This window comes from Dunckerocampus dactyliophorus, chromosome 1, assembly GCF_027744805.1.
Source record: "Dunckerocampus dactyliophorus isolate RoL2022-P2 chromosome 1, RoL_Ddac_1.1, whole genome shotgun sequence".
Lineage (NCBI taxonomy): Eukaryota > Metazoa > Chordata > Actinopteri > Syngnathiformes > Syngnathidae > Dunckerocampus > Dunckerocampus dactyliophorus.
This window is the reverse complement of record NC_072819.1, coordinates 21885149-21907371: the sequence shown is the minus strand read 5'-3', so window position 1 is coordinate 21907371 and position 22223 is coordinate 21885149. Positions and strand designations below refer to the sequence as shown.

Genomic DNA, 22223 nt, shown 5'->3' with positions numbered 1-22223 from the left:
TTATTTTGTTGTGGGCTGCCAACCACCAACTCTGTGCAGGTCTCTTTAAAACTGCATTGAGGGTTCCAACCAGTTCAGCATCACACAGAGGTCAAAGAACCAGAAAGTTCTCACATTGTTCAATGCATTCTGGCACATCAGATGAACTCCTGGACTCTTCAAACTGCGGAATCTCCATCCTAATCGGTGGTCTGGCAGGGGAATGGGGAACGTGGCATCGGTGTCAGGTGTCTGACTGATATTGAGGCTGCAGGAGTAGAGAACCTAGCAGGTCTCCATGTCGGGCGGCTTTTGGCAAGTCTTTTTAAAAATGTTTATCCCACCTTTCATCTCGACATCACAAACATGCCACAACTATTATATTGCTGTAGTTTGGTGTCCACATATGCCTTTAACTCAGCCATTGCCTCCATTGCTGCCCTAAGCCCATCCTCTCAACTGAGGGTGCTGTCCACAGCCTCCTTTAGTCTATTCTCCAAAATGTCAACTTTCTGTTGGAGCGACTGAAGCTGCTCCATGAACATCCCTGCTTCCTCATCATCCTCTTCTGCCTGTGCGAGATCTTGATCTGACTTGTCCAAATACATGGACTCTAACAGGCTGGTCAGTTCTGTAATTGCACTTTGGCTATGCCTAGAGGTGACATGACGGTAGGGTTCAAGGGGCGGTGTCAGGTCCTGGGCTGCCTACTGGCTGGCAGTTGACATTGCTCCAGTGTATGTATGTACAATGTGCTGTGTGTAAGTTTATGTAGATGAACAGCTGTAAATACAGTGTGTGGACACCCTTATGCTTGAACATGGTGTTTGTTATAGACCTGTGACGAGCACAGAAGTCCAATAACAAAACATCAATCGGGTTCAGATCAGGTGGGCATCCAATCACGCCTTTCCACGTCTCACTGTCACTGCCAACATGAGCGTTCATGTCCCCCAGTAAAACAGGGGAATCCCTCGAGGGAGCACTCTCCAGTACTCCCTCTGAGGACTCCAAAAAGGGTGTTGAACTGCTGTTTGCCGCATAAGCACCAACAACAGTCAGGACCTGTCCCCTCTTGCGAAGGCGGAGGGAAACTACCCTCTCTATCACCAGGTTAAACTCCAACGTACAGGCTCGGAGCCGGGGGCAACAAGAATTGCTACCCCTGCCAGTCGCCTCTCACTGCTGGCAACGCTAGAGTGGAATGAAGTCCAGCCCCTCTCGAGATGACTGGTTCCAGAACCCTTGCCGTGCGTCAATATGAGTCCGACAATATCTAGTTGGAACTTCTCCACTTTGCGCACCAGCTCAGGCTCCTTCCCTACCAGAGATGACATTCCACGTGCCAGGAGCTAGCTTTTGCAGCCGTGGATCGGACCGCCAAGGTTCCCACCTTCAGCCACCCCCAACTCGCTCTGCACCCGACCCCTTTGGCCCCTCCAACGAGTGGTGAGCTCATGGGAGGGGGGACCCATGTTACCTCTTCGGGCTCTGCCCCGTGAGGCCCCATGGTTGCAGGCCTGGCCACCACGCGCTTGCCTTTGTGCTCCACCTCCAGGCCTGGCTCCAGAGGGGGGCCTGGTGATCGGCGTTTGGTTGAGGGAAAACTGAAGCTGAATCCCAGTTCTACCCCTTAGCACTTCGTCTTACCGCTTCCCTTACCCCTTAAAACTGAGGGCCAAGGGGAAGAAGCCACTAAGAAATGGGACACCACTCTCCTCTCTGACTGCACACTGACCCCTGAACAGAAGCTCAGAACAATACATGGTTTACCCTTTAAGTCCCCAAATACCTGAAAACTCTCCAACAACGCCAGAAAAAGTTGATTTGCTGCTAGTCGCTTTTGAGCAATATGTCGCCAAGAGGGTTTGGAATATCTCCAGATAAAGAGACACAGTCGCTATGTTGGCAACACTGGTGCTGTGTGTGTTTCACGATGCCCCTCCACTGCTCAGTGTGGACACAGAGATGCCGTGACACATCTTGACCAATGACATTCACCTTTAACAGAAACAAAGACAAGGAAAAAACTAATCGGCTCCCTGCATAAACTCAAAGTTTGTCCAGTCATATTTTTTCATTGTACTTTTCTTAAAATGAATGTTAAAATGTTCCACGTCCTCGTGGACCCAATCTCGTGCATCGTCTCGTCTCGTGACACTCCTAGGAAACAGTGCAGCCTACTGTTATGGAACATACACCATGCATTCTGATGTTAGCAAAATCTACATTTACCTGAAAATGAGGCTGATGTAGTACGAGTCATGACAAGCCTCCTGCTAGAGGCTGTGCTGACAGGAAATGTGTTTATGTGAGAATTGTGAGTATATGTGTACGTGCCCTGTACAGGCATGAAGCTGACATATGAGTAGAGGATGACTGACAGAACTTAATGCCTGAGTGCATCTGGATCTTCGACGCAGCTCGACGGGAAAAACGCAGAAAGTCGGCAGCAGATGATTTTTTTGGCGGAGGCAACAAATAACAAATGCAAGGTATAAACTTGAAGAGTAAGGACTGTATGTTGTTAAAAATAAATGTAGTTCTACAAAAATAAATATTTGTAATTATCCGTCCATCCGTTCATTTTTTAGACTGCTTGTCCTCATTAGAGTCACGAGTGAGTTGGAACCTAGCCCAGCTGACTTTGTGGTGAGAGGCAGGGTGCACCCTGGACTAATCGCCAGTCAATCACACAACACTTATACACAAACAACCATTCACACTCACATTCAGACCTACGGACAAAGTAGAGTCTCCAATTGACCTAACATGCATGTTTTGGATTATGGGAAGAAGCCTGTCCAATGGACCACTATTCCAGCATGCTGCTCTATGTCTATGTATATCATTACTTGTAAAACTTCTGGTTTCACTGTCATACTGCGCTAGTAGCACAATGGACCCTCTGAGGATGATGTTGTAGGGAGTGCATACAGGCACATGGATGCCACACATTTGAGCTCCAATATAAGTAAACAAGATCAATGTTGTTGCGCATAACAATCTTAAAACTGACAACACAGTACACACATTTTTCTTTGTTACTGTTTTCTGACAGTTGAAGCATAAGCATCACACTTATATACCAAAATAGACCTCACCAGACTGTCATGTAGCTCAACGTAATGTAAAACTGCATTTTTGGAATTTTGCCTACTATGCACAATCCTTATTTGAGACATGAACATGTCTTTTTTTTTTCTTTTTCCTTCTGAAAAAAACTCAAAAAAGCGCCAACAATGCTCCATTTGCATATAATGTGATGTGCATATTAAACAAGCTACAGCAACATTCTTATTATTATTGACATTGTTACGCTGATCGAACTACTAGCACATTGACACTTGTCACACTCCACAACACATGGCTCGTCACTAGCCGTCTAGCGACCAGCTTCAAACACTCGCCCGCAGTGCGTCAGCTCACAATGCCTCAGACCACTACCCAAAGGTAAGGCTACATATTGGAGCTGCCGCCACTGCTGCTGTGTTTTTATTTCTGAGTTTGGAAAAGTTAACGCTAGGTGTAGGCGTTCCTATGTTGCTATGTGAAATCAATGCGCCGAGCAAGGATGTTCCGTTAGTGCTTGCAATGGCATGGGTGTGTCCTATTACGTGCAGTAGTGAGCTGTCTCTTTTTTCCTGTTTTTATATCTTTAGATAGAACCCAGAAAAGAGACAGACGTGTGTTCACAAGGATTGTGGAAGATGGAGTGCAGTTTTCCTTTAAGACATACGTTTCACCTCAATAATTATTATTTTAATTAATTATTAGTTTTAAATGAAACAAAACGAGTAAACTTATCTAACTTGTACAACAGTCTTTATATTCTGTGCCTTTGTTAAACATGACAAACATCAGTATACAGCTGGACAAGGTTTTGAGCTTTTTCAATTTTTTTATTTTAACTTGTTCAGGAAAGGTTGGATCAGTAGTGACAAAGTTTACAGCAGCGCTAATGTGGTTAATTTAGTAGCAAACAATGCAGACAACGCTGTAAAATCACAGATTTCGTGATTTTTTTTTGTTGTGTTTGATCCTTTGTGTTCGGAAACATCCAATAGCGATGTTTTCAGCTGCGCTAATGTTGTGGTTAATTTAATACCAAACATCAGGGGATTGCACAAACATTGTTAATACCTGTCAGTCTGATGCTGCCGGTCAGAGGAGTATAGGCTGCAGCCGGTCAGCAGTTAGTCCTGCATGAGTATGCCAGTTACTATTAATATAGACTGAGCCTCGTTGCCCCGGCACAGGGCTACTTTGGATTTAATGTATTTGGTTGCCGGATGCAGCATATAAGCTACTATTATCAATACTGACATTTATCAGTACTGACTAATTTGGACCCTACAAGACCCCGTCCCCCCAAATCAATCCCTTCAGCGAAGCTTGCCGTGCACCTCCAAAAAAGCCTAACCTTGCATCAACGGCAAAATGGACCACAGAGCTGTGATTGATCAGCTTTTTTTTTTTTTAAGTATATCATTTCCGTGTTTTCCCTCCTGCGAAAGCGCCAAAAGAAACAAATGAACAAACAAAAGGAACAATGTCGCAAATTGAGGAGGGTCTCATAAAAAAAAAGAGCAATACGAGCAATTAGATGAATACGATGGCTTCAGAGCAACATATACAATAAAAATGACTGATGTTCCACATCAATTATTTCCAGCTCCAACAAGGGTCTGAATTTCGCTTGAGTCACCGTTGCTCACTACAACTGCACAGGGAGTTGTGGTTGCTCACTCTTTGGAAAGCATTGCCCCTACCGTTTTGGTAGACAACTGCAAGTCACATGTTCAGCGGAGGTGCTATGACTGGATCAAGACATCGTCAGTGCGGCCAGCTTAGTGACTACGCTGTAGCATAATAAAGACATTACCTTGTAATGGCTAGAAACTGGAACACCAGAAGATTCTCCTGCAAAGGATCCATCTCTTCACGTTGTGGATCGAAGGGCACCGGCTCTGTAGGATCCAAGACTTCTGCCACCTGACCTCTCGAGTCCACAATGTCAGGGAATCCAGCAGAGTAGAGGTGGGCCAGTGAGCTCCTGGAACTGACTGAGGACGAACTGCAAGAGAAACATTGAGTTATTTGAGGTTATATTTTGCCACGGCACAATACAGGCACAAACTGCAAAAACCAAGCTGCACTGAATTCAAGTCATTCAAGACATGCTAAGCACAAATGTCTTTACTTCTCAAAATGCGGCTGTTTAGTTAATATAAGGAGACAAATGTTATCCAAGCGGACACTGAGGCCAGCAAGAAATTTTCATACTAGTGGGATGCTGCAGTTTTGTTATATTTTTTGTTATATAGCATATTTCAGAGGCAGCTACATTTCTATTGGAACAATTTATGACTATGATTTATGGTCATATGGGGCCTGGGCTATCCCATTTTGGCAACGTGAAACTTCAATGTACTCATTGCATCCAGTTCCAATTAACCAGAATTTCAAGACCAGAGTTGGTTTTTCTACAATGAGAACGTCAGCAACATCCATCAAGCAAAGGTGCCATGAGAACACTTACAAGGGGATGGCAGAGGGCGTCCAATTGGACCCTGAGGATTCCCTCTCATAATGTCTGTTATGGCTAATCATAGCCACCACCTGTCTTTGTATATAGTGTTCAGCATTCCGAAATTCCATTTTCAACAGTGACACCAAACACAGTGCACAGATGGGGGGCTAAAATGCGAGAGCACAGGACAATGAATGGTAATGTTTTGGATAATATTCGACCTTATAAAATGTTGTCTGCACTCACACCCAGTTGGTAAAGAGAGCCCACTGCGTCACATTTGCGACAGAGTGACGCCTTCATCAAACAAATCAAACGGAGAAGATGCAGATTGACTGAGTTTTTCCCACTGATGTGGCTTTAATTTCATACGTTCTTGTACTATCATTCTTCTATTATTCTTATTCATTCAAACTCTAATTAGAGTCAAGTAAAATTATCCAAAATGATGGTAAATACCATATTGTACTGGACAGAGATGCCTGTAACAAATGACCACATGGCTAATTTGCATAAGAGCCAGTAAAAGCGGTCATCTAAAAAAGATCAACATCCTGTGTGCAATATTGTACTGAGCTACCAGGACAGATGTGTGTGTACTGCGTTCCCATGTTGCATTTCCGGTTCTATGGTTATCGTATTTCCTCCCCTTGCCATCACTGGTACTCTTCTGTGGTGGCTTTACAAAAAAAAAACACCACTCAACAAAAGCTAAACACACCTATGGAGCCTCAAAATCTATTTAGAGTGAAGGAAGTGTATCCAAAATGATGGTAAATGTCATTGTCCTAATCAGACAAATGAGTCACTCCACACTAAAAATGTGTTTTTGCTTCCAAAAAGAGGAGGCAGTGATGTTTCAGCCCACTGAACTGAAGAGCAGCACATCTAAATCCAAACTCTGGGCTCGAAAAGCTGTTTCAATGCCAGCTGCTTGTTTACAGACTCTCTGTACTAACGCAACATCTTGTTGCAGCATCTTATAAGAGAGCCCATTATTTTTCAGGATTGATTTCTAATTTTGCCTCAAAAGCACTATTGCTCATTGGTGTGGCTTTCTTACAGCTGGAAGAAATAACGAAGAGCAAAACTCAACATACACTTAGTTACTCCTGTATGTATGTATTTATTCATTTGTCTTTATTCTTGTATTAACTTTAATGTATTTTATTTTCTATTGATTTATATTGTATTAATTAATTTTCTTTACTTATTTTTTAATTGAAACACATTTTTTCTTTTGACCTTTTTTTCATCACTGTATAAGCTATCTATTACTAGTCTGTACTATTTTCTTTCCCAATTAGAAAATGGTGGCACTTAAATACTAAGTGAACCAGTAATTGCTGAGAGATGTACGGTTAAGGGGGGGTTACATCCTGGCGTACGTGCTTCTACATGCTGGCTACGTGCAAAAATGGGGAAAACCGCAAGAGACACGCACAATGCCTGCACGGATTCTCAAACACGCAGACAGCACACAAAGCCCGTAAGAAGAAAACTGTGCTGCAAATTATTTTCTGCGCGCATGCAGGAAAACCTTGCCAGGTTGTAAGAGCAAGGCAGACGAGGAGTGCGTGTGTCGCAAGTTTAAAAGTACATTGTGTACATTGCCCGGTCACGGCAGCGGCTCCTCCCACCGCGGGCGACTCCTCCAGCTGTACACTCTGGTTCTCCTTACCTCCGTGGATCCACGGCAGCTGCTCACATAGTACAGTATATCCGACATTAATGCGCCTTGCTTGGCCACAACGGGCGGCTTCTCTCGGCCAACGCTCTGGTTCCCCCGACCTCCGTGGGCGCATGGTGGCTGCTCACATAGTGTATCCGACATTAATGCACCTTACCCGGCCACGACGGGTGGCTCTTCCCGCTGTACACTCTGGTTCTCTCGGCCGCGATAGTCGTAGGTGCCGCAGGAAGCCTGTACGCCCATTTTGCAATCAAAGTGAGTGGACTTCACGAGCCTCGTACGATGCCCACACACGGTACATCCCCAGTGAGTGAAATGTACGACAGCCTTGCATGAAGCACACCTAAGACACGAGTCGCACGTCACAATCTAAAAGCTACCAACGGAGAGCGAGCGGCAAGCACGTGGGTGTCACAAATAACTTGCAGCCCCTCTGATAACCTACTTCCTCTACGTGCTGGCCACGGCCAACAAAATTTCCAAAAATTGCGGAGCCCGGGCATGTGGTAACACATACAGTACGTGGGGATGTAACTCCCGCTTTACATAAGCTCTGGTTCTTCCTACTCCTTTTTGGACATGTTGAGTTGCCCAAGTATAATCATGTGATGAGCCTGAATGTACCTTATTAAGCATGTCCGGAACAAATATAACCATAGCCATGACCAATACGTCAGTAAGCAGAGGCGACAATAACATCTGTTTAAACTAGGCTATTTGTGGAACTTCTGCAGAGGGAACAACATTGTATTACCCAGAACACACACTGCCAATTAGTGAAACCAATTAATACCACAGTAGATAGCAGGGATGGTGACTTACAGCTGTAATGAATGATTGTACCTACACCGCGATAGATAAAAGAGGGTTTTAAATGACTTCATTCAATACTGTGTCCTATCAACAATGACTGATGCCACCCAAGCACACCCTATCCTCAATAGTTCAACTACTCAAAGAACCGTAGTGAAGTATCAATGCAAAAAAGAGTTTGAATGCATGTGGCCATTATCTCGGTACGTGAAAGCGCATCAGATAGATCTCAGGAGGTACTGCTAAAGATTTATATCACACAAACTTTTAACACTACACTGGGCTAACCTTTAACAGTTGAATCGTCAGAACACATTTAAGTTGAGCAGGTCATCCAGAATCTGGACGGTTGGTGGTTCAAACCCTGCTTCCTCCATCCCAGTCACTGTTGTTGCGAAACCTCCTTGCCTTCAGTGTCGCCCACACTGGTGTGTGTATGTGAATGAATGGTTGGTAATGGTTGCACATTGGCAGCCGTCAGTCTACCGAAAGTAATAAGTGGTTTTGTGGTATTAACCCCTATCTTTGATGGTGCCGATAAACAAGGTGGAGAGAGCGCCTATGGAGCATTTTTCTTTCTTTTATTATTGTCACTTTACTGGTATTGATTAAGCCATATTGTACGAAGCAGCCTGGACAGAGACAACTACCAAATGACCAACTGCACGGCTAACTTGCATAAGCACTAGCCAGCAAAAAAACAAAAGATAACTTTAAATCTCAAAGACAGATCACTTTCCAGTGTACATAATGTTCTTCTTACATTTCTTCTCACATTATGATAAATCTTGTACTGAGCAGCCAGGACAGAGATATTAGTCCCGCTTTCCCATGTTGCATTTCCGGTTCTATGGTCGTCATCATATTCCTTCTCCTTGTCATCACTGTTACTCTTCTGTGACGGCATCACAAAAAACACCACCCAACAATAACCAAAGAAAAAATCAAAACACACTTATGGAGTTTCATGAGAATTTCTCATGAGATATGGTTAGGTCTCTGATGACGTCATTGATGGCGCATATTTTCGTAAAACCTAATTCTAAATTCTGACTTTTAGTGCCTTTGACTTTGGAGGTCCCACTGAAATGCCACTCGCAGAATGGGCTAGTGGTTTTAGCAAAGGCATTGAAATCAATATACAACACTATTGTAAAAATATTATTACCATGCGGACACAAGTAATTACAAGCAATAAACTAATGCTTTTTGCATGTCGAATCTCCAGTGGTACTCAGAAAAAATGTGTGTGTCTTGTGCTTAGTCACCGCTTCTCCTATCAGCCTGTAGCACTGACAGAAAGCAGTGTAAGCCAGACACTATCTGTTTGGTGACTGCCAGTCGACCTAGTGCCCCTTTTGATAAGAACACTTTACAAAATGTATCCAGGGACAGAGAGGAGGGGAAGAATGAGGAAAGAAAACAGATAAACACAGCAAATACAAGGCTGTATTTTGGCAGCTACACAGTTTATACATTTCAGCCATTCCGGCCTCAGTTTATAATAATGAATATGACATATGGAAAAATATGCGTTTGAGGTTGTAGGTCAGATTTGACAGCGTTGACAAGGAAACGGAAAAGTGAGTGTGCCCACCAAAACATACTGTATATACAGCAGTCCCTCGCCTCCATTGCGGTTTCTTAAAAATGTATGAATTCATTAATAATTGATCACTGTTTGTGGTTGGTTATGGCCTATTATTAGTCAAAAAAGATTTAAAGACAAGTCATATTTAGTATTCTGGTCACTAGGAGTAAAGTTACATTGATGAGACATTACCTTAGATTACATTACCTTAACAGTGCGTGGAGTCAGCTATGGCATGTCTGACATGAAAAAGTTATGTGAGACATGAAGACATGTCTTTCTCTTTTCTGTGTGTTCTGAAGATATAAAAACAGATAAAAAGACTGAGCTACGAATGCACGTAATGGGAAATACATATTCCACATATAAAGCCTTCTGAAAAAAAGCGCCAACAACAGGCCATTTGCATATAATGTGACGTGCATATTAACCAAGCTACAGCAACTTGTGATTATTCTTCTTAACGATCAAATTAGGCTACTGGCGTATTGACACCTTGCCAAAACACACCGGTTAGATACTAGCAGGCTAGCGACTAGCTTCACCACACACTGGCCCGCAGTGCATCACAACGCGCTCACAACGCGCTCACAACGCCTCAGGCGACTACCGAAGGGTAAAGCTACATAGTGGAGCTGCTGCTGTGTTTTTATTTTTGAGTTTGGGAAAGTTAATCTTAGGTGTAGGCATTCATTTCTACAGTATGTTGCTAAAGTATGTGGAATCAATGTGCCCAGGAAAGAAGTTCCAGTAATGCTTAAAAGGACCAAAATTCTAGGGCAAAATACTGTAAGTATATGTTATCATGCATGTACGTGTTACTGCACGGTTACAGCATGTATATAAAATCCAAAAACCTTGTTGTAGGTTTTTGGAGGTGTTTTAATAGCGGTCCTTGTAGGCAGCATAGGTGTGTCCCATTACGCTGGTTGGCTGGTTTTATCTTTAGAACACACAGACAAGAGAAAGACGTGTGTTCATGTCTCATATAAGAATAGTGGATGATGGGCAAAATTCCAAACACAGTGCAGTTTTCCTTGAAGTTTAGAACAAATGAACTGGATGCTAACTAGTTCACTCAGTAGCTTTCTATATGCTATGAGTGGTGGCCGTCTTTGATGTCCCTGCAGCAATCCCCTAGCCTGCACGTTAATCTTGAACAATCTGTTGTAAACACAGAATAATAGGAGTGTAAAGGTGACCATAAGGGTGTTATTTCATGTCTGCAGGGCTCTAATAATGATAAAAACATATTTAGAAAGTCATAAACAGGTTTTATAATTATACAAAATATTCAGTTTATTAATACTGAATACTTCGCCAAAATTCACTTATCACAGTCGAGTCTGGACCCAATTAACAGCGATAAACGAGGAATGATTGTATTGAGTATTTTGATTTATCTGAAAAACAAAAATAACATTTTAATATGTTTCGGAAAAAGAATATACATTATGTATATTTGTTATTGGACAATTATACTTACTTTGGTTAGTGCCCTCCAGATGCATAGCAACAACTATTTGTGTAAACTGGAAAACAACTTGAGGAGTTCTGGAAAGCTGGCTGGCTAAATAATTCCCGTTGACTATTTTTGCCTGTATGGTTTGTTATGTTGCCGTAAAAATTGCAAATGCCGTATATACAGTATTGTATAATCCATCCATCCATTTTCTATACCGCTTCTCCTCATTAGGGTGGCGGGGGCATGCCGGAGCCTATCCCAGCTGACTTCGGGCGACAGGCGGGGTACACCCTGGACTGGTCGCCAGTCAATCGCAGGGCACACATAGACAAACAACCATTCATACTCACATTCATACCTATGGACAATTTAGAGTCTCCAATTAACCTAACATGCATGTTTTTGGAATGTGGGAGGAAACCGGAGTACCCGGAGAAAACCCACGCACACACGGGGAGAACATGCAAACTTCACACAGAAATGCCCAAGGGAGAACTGAAACCAGGTCTTCACGATCTCCAGGCTGTTACTGTGTTGGCCAACGTGCTAACCACTAGACCACCGTGCGGCCCGTATTGTATAATATAGAGCATTTTACCACATAAAAACATCACATTTGCATCTAGAAATAAAATCTTACTGTATATGGGTTGTACTGTTAATATGATTGCATAGTGTAGTCTTGCTCAGAAGACTTAAAATGACAGATAACGACTTTCAGGTGAAGTAAGACATCAAAAGGCACACACCTTAGTGCAGTCATCCCCATAGTGATGACAGGGGCATGGACCGGGGTGAACGGGAGCTCCTGAAGTTCTTCGTGGTTAGGTGACCCATCTTTTACAGGCTGAAGCTCCATCTCTAAGTGAGCAATATTGCTGACAGCTGAGCAGGCCTAAAGAGTAATGACATACGGATATAGAGCGATAGTTGAGTTACTGCAAATTATAACCACAATACAATTTGCGTAATGGTTATTTTTATCTTTGTAAAATAATCACTCTTGTGGTTGATGTCATTAGATTGTGCAGGTGTACCTAATGAAGTGATTAGCAGAGACAAGGAAGCTTTTGGAGGCAAAATGCTGATTCTGTGCAGCAGATACCTACAACTACTGTAGGGGGTGAGCAGGTTATCCTTGCTTCATTTCTGGAAAATATTCAGTAATTAAACTCAGAGCAGTCTAGCTGACGTCTTCATTTCTGCTTCCCCTTGGCTGCAATGATGAGACTTTTTTCCCCTTCAGCTCTATAAAGCTGGTTAGCAGTTACAGTAAATCCAGTTAGTTATATTCAGAGATCATTTTGCATTGTAATGTGTTGTCTCTCAGGTGGAGGTTGTTTCAATTAAGTCATGGATGTAGAATTTTGAAAAATTGAGTAAAATATACTGACAATTTTTGGGTATACACAACATAAAATACAAAGTGTGCTCCATTGCACACAGCATCTATTGTTTCCACGGTCAATGTTCATAAAGTTGTGTATAATGTAGAAATGGATATGGACTGTATATTCGCAAAAAAAATGACAACACAGCATCGTGTGTGTTTTAGTGAACACTGCTACCGACCGCCATCAAAAGCTCCCTTCCTTTCTTTCTTTCGTTCTTTGCATGTACCATCTATATGTTTTGTGCGTGTATGTGAGGGCATCAGGATGGAGATCTTACGACATGTGATGGCTGGTCGGCAGTCGGCGACAGGGAAGGACGGAGAAGAGAAGGAAATGACTGTTGCCATGGCAACTCCGAGCTGGAGTGGCTGCTGGTCGGGTAGCATGAAGTAGCTGCTAGTTGAGACAGTGAGAGCTGAAGAGAAAAATGAACTGCTGTTATGTTAGGACCCAAATGTAAATCAATAACATGGCTCATTCTCCTTTTTTCTCAGATGACAAACATTTATTTATTTTTTATTTTACCACCACCAAATCTCTTATCATAATTAAAGCATTAAACATATTGAGGCAGGATTGGTACATTTGCAGTGATTTTATTGTACTATAGTAAACCAAAAACATGACGTAACAGGTTTTGAAGAAATAAAAGAATAAAGAACAAGTGTGTTGCATTGGTCATCAAAATCAAAATCATCTTCTAAACAACGACTTTGACACTAAATAGGTCAAAAGTGCTGTTACGGGCAGCTGTAGAGCAGGTTGATTCTCATGATGTCCCAGTTGGACATGCCCCGTCTCTGGCCGATATTGATGCCGGGGTTGGGGATCGGGGTGATGGTGTCTTTCCCGTTGGTGGAGAAGGCCGTTTTTCCATAGTGCATGACAGATGAGTAGTCATAGGGTGTGTTCAGGTTGTTGGTGTCCTGCTTGTAGAAGTTGAAGGCCATCTGTGGGTCAATATTCTCCCAGTTGATTCTGACGTAGCTGTCACGGTCACTCCTGGTCTGCTCGTGCTGGAAGCCCAGGGCATGGTTGATCTCGTGCTGGATGATGCCGTGGTAGACGCAGCCCTGACGGTTGATCGACAGCACCTGTCCACCTCCCTGTCTGCCCAGATCAGAGAAGCAACCGCCTCTGCTCTCAAAGCTGATGTAGTCGTACTCGTTGCGCCGGGGGACGAAGCGGATGCAGGTGCTGCCGTGGAACGACCTCATGGCTTTCTCAATTTTCTGTCTCTCAGAGCTGCTGAACTGAGAGCTGATGGCATAGGGGACCTTCACCAAGCCGTTGGAGGCTTTCTTCCACAGGCAGCTCTGAGACCAGCACTTCAAGGCATTTCTGGTTTTGGGAACCAGCATGTCTCCTTCCAGTAGGATCTCATTTGTGCCTCTGTTGGTGGTCAGAATTGCGGTGGTGATGTCAACAGTGTCCTGGTCTTCTCCTGGGGATTCTTCAACAATTTCTTTGTCCTGCTGAGCCTGAGAAAGGCCAAGCAGTAAGAGCATGAGCAGGCTGGCAAAGGGACTCATCTTCAGCTTGGTTTTTGTTCTTGGTTCAGTTCTGCTGTTGGGAGACTCTATGAAGACTGATGTCCTCCTTGGTTAAGTCTGGGGTCTTTATACTCTGCTTTACAGGTGTGGCTACGAAGGATTATGGGTTAACGGCCATATTGCTAGGCCTAAATAAGCACTGGCTCGGATTTCACTCACAATCCTTTTAGTTCAACATGGTATGTTTCTCTAGTCATTTCATCTTAACAAGTTCAATGTTCACTCAACACTACCTATATTCATATTTGTACGTAAAAACTTGATAGAAGTTTTGAGGGAAAAATACCAAATAAAACAACAGTATGTTGCCCTGCCCTGCCCCCCCTTACCATAGCATCTATGTACCATAGATGAGGTACATTGTCAATCTCTGGGTGGAAAAAAAACTGTGGTAACAGCTTATTTTTGCAGATATTTGAACACTGTGCAAGTAGTTGTCACTCTGTGTGGATGATTTTGAAGGTTTCCACATTGTCTGCATATATCCCCTATTGCTGGGATTACTACTATAGTAGCACTCCGACAATAATGTGTTTTCCACTCTGCTCCAGGAATGTCTTGTTCATATTTTAGTAGCCGATCTCTTCTCACAGTGCCCTGTTTCTCCAACACCTGACATTTATGGTTATGAATGGCATATGCCATTCATCCATTACCATCACCTCATGTTGCAGCATGATCATGCACAGCCCCATGTTGCAAAGATCTGTACACAATTCTGTACACAATTCTGTTCAAATGCCAGGTTTTCGTGATGTAAAACAATGACAGCAAGCCAAATAATTTCACAAATCTTTCCACCTTTAATGTGACCTATAACCTGTAAAATGCAATTGGAAAACAAACTGAAATCTTTCAGGGAGGTGAAGTAAAAATAAACAACTAAGATAATGTGGTTGCATTAGTGTGCACAACCTTTTATAACTGGGGATGTGGCTGTGTTCAGATTTAACTAATTACATTCAAACTCATGTTAAACTGGAGTCAGCACACACCTGTCGCCAAATAAAGTGCCTCTGATCAACCCCAAATAAAGTTCAGCTGTTCTGGTAGACTTCTCCTGACATTTTTGTAGCCACATATTCCAGCACAAGCAATGGTCCGCAGAGAGCTTCCAAAGCATCAGAGGGATCTCATTATTCAAATATATCAGTCAGTTGAAGGCAACAAAAGAATTTCCAAGAAATTAAATATACCATGGAACACAGTGAAGACTGTCATCATCAAGGGGAGAAAATATGGCACAACAGTGACATTACCAAGAACAGGATGTCCGTCCAAAATTGATGATAAGACGAGAAGAAAACTAATCAGGGAGGCTGCCAAGAGGCCGAGAGCAACGCTGAAGGAGCTTCTGGAAAGTACTGGCTGTGTAGTACACGTGACAACAATCTCCCATCTTCTTCATACAGTATGTCTGGGCTATAGGGTAGGATGGCAAGACGGAATCCTATCTTACAAATAAAAACATCCAAGCCCGGCTTAATTTTGCAAAAAGACATCTGAAATATCCCAAACGCATGTGGGGAAATGTGTTATGGTCTGATGAAACAAAGGTTGAACGTTTTGGACATAATTCCAAATGGTATGTGTGGCGCAAAAACAACACTGCACATCACCTAAATAACACCATACCTACAATAAAGTATGTTGGTGGCAGCATCATGCTTTGGGGCTGTTTTTCTTCAGCTGGAACTGGGGCCTTAGTCAGGGTGGAGGGAATTATGAACAGTTGCATATACCAGTCAGTGTTGGCACAAAATGTTTGGCCTTCTCTTACAAAGCTGAAGATGAAGAGGAACTTCATCTTTCAGCAAGACAATGACCCAAAGCACACATCTAAATCAACAAAAGAATGGCTTCAGCGGAATAAGATTGAGGCTTTGGAATGGCCCAGCCAGAGTCCAGACCTGAATCCCATCCAACATCTGTGAGGAGATTTGAAGAGGGCTGTGCAAGAGAAAAACAGGAGATGCCCTCACAATCTGTCAGATTTGAAGCGGTTTTGATGACAGTCCAAAAAGCAGCACATTTTGGAGCATCTCTCTGAGGGTCGCAGGAGGGGACATCCGAGAGGATCCATATGTTTCTCCTAAAAGACGGTGCGTGTAGCACGGGTAGTCAAAAACACCGCTATGGTGATGGGGGGGTAGCGGGAATGTAAAAAGAAAAAAAAAGGAGGAAATAGGGGACAGTCACGTCGGAATATGCGGCAGGAAATACACTTCTAATAGCGGAGACGGCAGCAGTGGTGTTCCCGCTGTAAATGATGATGACGTGGCTGTGTTTGCGTGAGAGATGAGGAAGAGTATCACAAGTGGATTAGTCATTTTGATGAGCCTGTTGGGTATCGTGGAGACAGGGATATGACAATTTCTGAACCTGGTGATGTCATCATATGCAAATTAGATGAGTTAATTTATTTCCATCACAAACTTTGGGTCATACTGATGATTTTTTCTCATTTACAGTATGCCTTTATCTCTAACCATTTTCAAGCTACAACCGTTTGAAATAGTAACATCAAAACTGAATATTTTCTTGAATAAAACTCCTAAAGGTGCCGAAAGGGTTCATTCAGCCGTACAATTTGCTACATTTAAGTATGCTGGAAATTACACAGAAAAAAAATAATTTACCTTAAATTACATGATGTTTTTGAACACGGCTCCTCATTGCTCATAATAAAGGTTTAAAGCGTGATTCGAATGTTCTACTACTATTAAAGACACTAGTGTTTTTTGTAATAATCATTTGACAGCCCTACTATATATATATATATATATATATATATATAAAAGAGCACAGCCACGACTCATCCAAGAGGTCACAAAAGACCCCACAACACCATCCAAACACCTGCAGGCCTCTCTTGCCTAAGTTAAGGTCAGTGTTCATGACTCCACCATAAGAAAGACACTGGGCAAAAACAGCCTGCACGGCAGAGTTCCAAGACCAAAACCACTGCTGAACAAAAAAACATTAAGGCTGATGATCCCCAAGACCTTTGGGAAAACACTATGTGGTCTGACGAGACACAAGTTTAACTTTTTGGAAGGTGTGTGTCCCATTACATCTGGTGCAAAAGTAACGCCACATTTCAGAAAAAGAACATCATACGAACAGTCAAATATGGTGGTGGTAGTGTGATGGTCTGGGGTTGTTTTGCTGTTTCAGGATCTGGAAGACTTGCTGTGATAAATGGAACCATTAATTCTGTTGTCAACCAAAAAATCCTGAAGGAGAATGTCCGGCCATTTGTTGGTGACCTCAAGCTGAAACCAACTTGGGATGTGCAGCAGAACTATAATCCACAATACACCAGCAAGGCCACCTCTGAATGGCTGAAGAAAAACAAAATGAAGAGTTTGGAGTTGTCTAGTCAAAAGTCCTGGAATGACCTTAAAAAGGCGCTTCATGCTGGAAAACCCTCCAATGTGGCTGAATTACAACAATTCTGCAAAGATGAGTGGGCCAAAATTCCTCCACAGCGCTGTAAGAGACTCATTGCAAGTTATTACAAATGTTTGATTTCAGTTGCTGCTGCTCAGGGTTTTTTTTTTCTTTTTGCTATGGTCTTAAAATTCTGATCAGCTGATGAACAGCCTATTTCAGTTTAATGGTTGTTTGCAATAAATTGTTTACTCAAATTTTGATTGTCTCACACTCATTTCTTCTTTTTGCATTTTGAAGCTCAACTTACAACATTTTAAGATACAACAGTGCACAATGTAAATTTTTTCAATTTTTCCACTGGTCTTTTTAAGATTTTGGTCAGGAGTGTATATACATTTATATATAAATGGTAAACCGTGAAAAAAGAAGTGTAAGTCTTGAGACACAGGAAAAACAATAAATAACATGTATTTGCCATGCATGATGTAATACCAAAACAAGCCTGGTCATCCTTGCAGCACTTTGTAATGATTAATCACATTGAGTGACATCATGACCAATCAGCAGTGACATATCCTGTATCTATTCTAGTCTAATGATGCATCACCAGTGACTGAAAAGCCAGCCAATTACAGTGCAGTCAGACTGTGTAGAAGTAGGGACTTCAACAGAAATACAGCACAAAATAATTTAAGAAATTTTACCAATGACTTGTCCAACACAGTGAACCATGTCTACATTGTTTAGCTGTTGTAACAAGAGATAACATACCATGTTGATGTAAAGGGATTGTCAGTGGAGTCCACCCTTCAGAGGTTTGTTTAGGCCTAGCAATGTTCCCCCAACCCATAATCCTCCGGTAGCCACACCTGTACAGCAGAGTATAAAGACCTCAGACTGAACCAAGCAGGACATCAGTCTTCAACAGCAGAACACTACTAAGCTAAGAACTACGCTGAATATGAGTCTCTTTGCCAGCCTCCTGATGCTCCTCCTGCTTGGCCTCTCTCAGGCTCAGCAGCACAAAGAAAATGGTGAAGAAGTAGCAGAGGGAGACCAGGACACTGTTGACATCACCACCGCAATTCTGACCACCAACAATGGCACAGATGAGATCCTACTGGAAGGAGACATGCTGGTTCCCAAAACCAGAAATGCCTTGAAGTGCTGGTCTCAGAGCTGCTTGTGGAAGAAAGCCTCCAACGGCTTGGTGAAGGTCCCCTATGCCATCAGCGCTCAGTTCAGCAGCTCTGAGAGACAGAAAATTGAGAAAGCCATGAGGTCGTTCCACGGCAGCACCTGCATCCGCTTCGTCCCCCGGCACTATGAGTACGACTACATCAGCGTTGAGAGCAAAGGCGGTTGCTTCTCTGATCTGGGCAGACAGGGAGGTGGACAGGTGCTGTCAATCAACCGTCAGGGCTGCCTCTACCACGCCGTGATCCAGCATGAGATCAACCACGCTCTGGGCTTCCAGCACGAGCAGACCAGGAGTGACCGTGACAGCTATGTCAGAATCAACTGGGAGAATATTGACCCACAGATGGCCTTCAACTTCTACAAGCAGGACACCAACAACCTGAACACACCTTATGACTACTCATCCGTCATGCACTATGAAAAAACGGCCTTCTCCATCAACGGGAAAGATACCATCACCCCGATCCCCAAATCCAACGTCCGTATTGGCCAAAGGCACGGCATGTCCAACTGGGACATCATGAGGATCAACCTGCTCTACGGATGCTAACACTTGTGACACCCTGAGTGCCAAAGTTATTGTTAAGGGAAAGACATTTTTGATGACCAATGCAGCATGTTCCTAACTCATTTAAAATCTGTTCTAGCCAAAAGTGTCCTTAATGAATCAATAAAATCAGTGCAAATTTAGTCATTGCCTCTTCATACGCCACTAAATCATACAGTATTTGATTGGGATTGGGATCGGGATGAGGGACATGTAGAGAACAGATAACATGGTAGTCTTTTATTTGATAAAATTCAATAAAATTTCTCCACTCTTTTGCCAATTTTAGCATTTTGTGTGCAAGGTTTTAATCTACCTTTAGTTGCCATTAAGCATCTATTATCCATCCATTTATGCATTGTCAATACCGCTTGTCTTCATTATGGTCACGGTTGAGTTGGAGCTGTCCCTCATTTATCGCAGTTAATTGTTTTCAGACCCGACCATGATAAATTAATATATATAGGATATAGGATTCAATGTTAATAAATGGAATATTGATAGCGATACTGTCTTTTCCAAAACTCTGTAAAGACACTTCTAACAGACTTGGTGCTAAGACAAATCTACGTTGAAATGTTGGTATCTTGGAAGATTTATCATCCCCCGAAATAAAGCTAACAAACATATTTTTACCACTGTCAGAGAGAAAACTATCACCATGAAGTCAGCACAAAGCAGCACACAGACAGAAGAACCGTGGCAAGTCTCAAGGTCAAAGATACTCTGTTGCTTGGAGATGGAACCATATCTAACATAAACATAAACAAAATTGCTACTTCCAGCTATCCAAGTGCCACTGTCTCTGACATCACAAAACTAACACCCGAGGAACTGGCAAAACACCAAGGGGTGAAACATCAGATGCTTCATGTGGGTACAGTGGATGAAACCTTAAAAAAAAATACTTGAATGAATTATTTGAGAGTCTTGATAAAGTGGCAATACCAACGTTCATCAGTGAACCAAACATCAACAGGAGGATGAACAAATTCAGCCGGCTGCTTCAGCTGAACACATGGCTGTCCAAAGCCTGTGAGTGCAGAGGACTGCACTTCATTGAGAATTTCAATCTTTTCTGGCAAAGAGAAGATCTTTTTAAAGGAAAAGGCCCACATCTGAACAGAGTTGGAGTGAGAGGACGGATGAATAACCTCCTCCATGCTTCAAGGCATTACAATGGGCCTGCACCAGATCCTGTGCTGCCACTGAGAGATGAGAAGAAGAGCGAGAGAAGAACTCCTGCCTCTCCACCCAAGGACCCAGCCACAGCAACCAGAGCCGCTCCTCCAGAATACAGACCGCCGGTTTCACATGCAGCAGCTCCTCCCTCACCTTCACCACAGGCCTGGGACCCACCTGTTGCATCTACACCCTCCGGAGATGCTTCACTACTGTTGCTGTCTCCACCATCACCCATGAGATTTTCAGACCATCTGGAAAACTTGGTGAAATCAGGGTTTAATATGGTTCCCCTCACTCCTGACATGGCAAAATCAAGGATTCTATCCCCAAAAAAGAAACGCGCCCTTCTCCCTCCTCAGGCCATTCCATCAACCAAACCCCCACAGCTTGGCCTGCACCATCGACACACGTAGCTGTTATTCCCAACAGCGTCAATGCTGTTGTCTACGACACTAAGGGCCTCTATGTTGCTAAAGCTCATATCAACCAGAGGCCCAGGGAGGAAGTGTTGGAGGAAGTGTTCTCGCCTATAACAATAACTACTGTCAAACCACATAGATTAGTTAAGAGACAGACAGTTAGACTGTCTGATCAAAGCAATCTTATCCACATACTTTGCAAGAACACAGTGCCCAGTTCAATAATCTTACACATGTTGTACTCAATGTCAGATCGTTAAGTAATATATCATTTTTTATTAATCATTTTATTTCCCTTTACAATCTTGATTTTATGTTTTTAACTGAGACATGGCTCGACAAAAACACAGCAAATGCTGTCCTGATTGCGTCTAGTCTTCTTCATTTCAACTTTATATATGAAACACGACAAAAGCAGAGGGGTGGGCGTGTTTGTACCTTATTCAGGGACAATATACTCACCCAAAAATGTCATTTGGGATTTTTTCTTCTTTTGAGTATGTCTCATTCAAAATGATGGTAAAACAGACTTCCATACTTTATATTACCATTTGCAAACCATGCCAGAATTGTTTTATTGACAATTTTACTTAATTATTAGTTGTGTGCACTGATTTTGATTGTTTGGTCATTACAGGGGACTTGAATGTGAATGTAGCTAATGACAGGCATGCTAAATAACTCACTGCCGTTCTTGAAATGTTTGCTCTAACTCAGCATGTGACTGAACCTACCCATAGCGGATGTCATATTCTTGATTTGATCCTTACTAAGGGTGTTGGTATTTCAAATGTGAATGTCGTGTTGCTTTGTCTGATCACTTTTGTGTTTTATTTGATGTGTCTGTTTCAGCCAAACCACTAGTTGGGTCTGCAGTTGTTCAGGGAACACTCATTAATGACAGCACAGGGACACAGTTTATGTCAAGGATTAAGTTTGAAAACACTATGTCTTCTAATGTTGATGATCTGTTTAGCTTTTATACATCAAGTTTTGTAAATGTTTTGGATACCATTGCTCCTGTCAAGATTAGAAGGGTTAAAAGTAAACAAAAGGCGCCACGGAGAAAAGAAGTGTCTGTCACGGCACAGAAAAGGGAGTGCTGGAGAGACAAACAGAAATGGCGAAAGTCAAAACTCCAGATTTATTATGAGGTTTACAAAGAAACGCTATGTGTTTTCAACCAAACCTTGTGTATAACAAGGGGGAGTTATTTTTCTGAAATCATCACGAACTGTAGTAACAACTGTTGTGTACTGAAACCCTTCAGTTTCACTGCCCTTACAACTCATTTCTACATCTAAGTGCAATTAGTTTGCTGCATTCTTTCATGACAAAGTTCAAAGTATAAAAAATGCAATCATTTCCAAAACATAAGTAACTCTTCTGCAGTCAGCTACACACCTCGAGCTGTCACATTTCACACCTGTCATTGACAAAACAGTCAAAGAGATT

The 22223-nt window shown here is 42.6% G+C and overlaps 3 protein-coding genes across 14 annotated transcripts in view; 1 reads left to right on the top strand and 2 right to left on the bottom strand.

Moving 5' to 3' along the window:
• LOC129170635 (nephrocystin-4-like) overlaps positions 1-22223 on the bottom strand; it is a 270848-nt gene that overhangs the window by 94006 nt on the left and 154619 nt on the right. For all 12 annotated transcript variants that reach the window (XR_008566724.1, XR_008566725.1, XM_054758947.1 and 9 more), the window contains 3 exons: positions 12746-12883; positions 11824-11969; positions 4865-5056 (listed from right to left, as the gene is read on the bottom strand). Coding sequence is in view for 10 of the 12 variants with exons in the window: in XM_054758947.1 (XP_054614922.1) it covers positions 4865-5056; positions 11824-11969; positions 12746-12883 (476 nt within the window). In the remaining 2 variants the exon portion in view is untranslated. The remainder of the gene's footprint in view (positions 1-4864; positions 5057-11823; positions 11970-12745; positions 12884-22223) is intronic.
• On the bottom strand, positions 13209-14003 carry LOC129192786 (high choriolytic enzyme 1-like). Its single transcript, XM_054797121.1, has one exon. It carries the CDS (start codon positions 13998-14000, stop codon positions 13209-13211), a length of 792 nt encoding a protein of 263 aa, XP_054653096.1. The 5' UTR covers positions 14001-14003.
• On the top strand, positions 18379-19167 carry LOC129171061 (high choriolytic enzyme 1-like). Its single transcript, XM_054759413.1, has one exon. It carries the CDS (start codon positions 18379-18381, stop codon positions 19165-19167), a length of 789 nt encoding a protein of 262 aa, XP_054615388.1.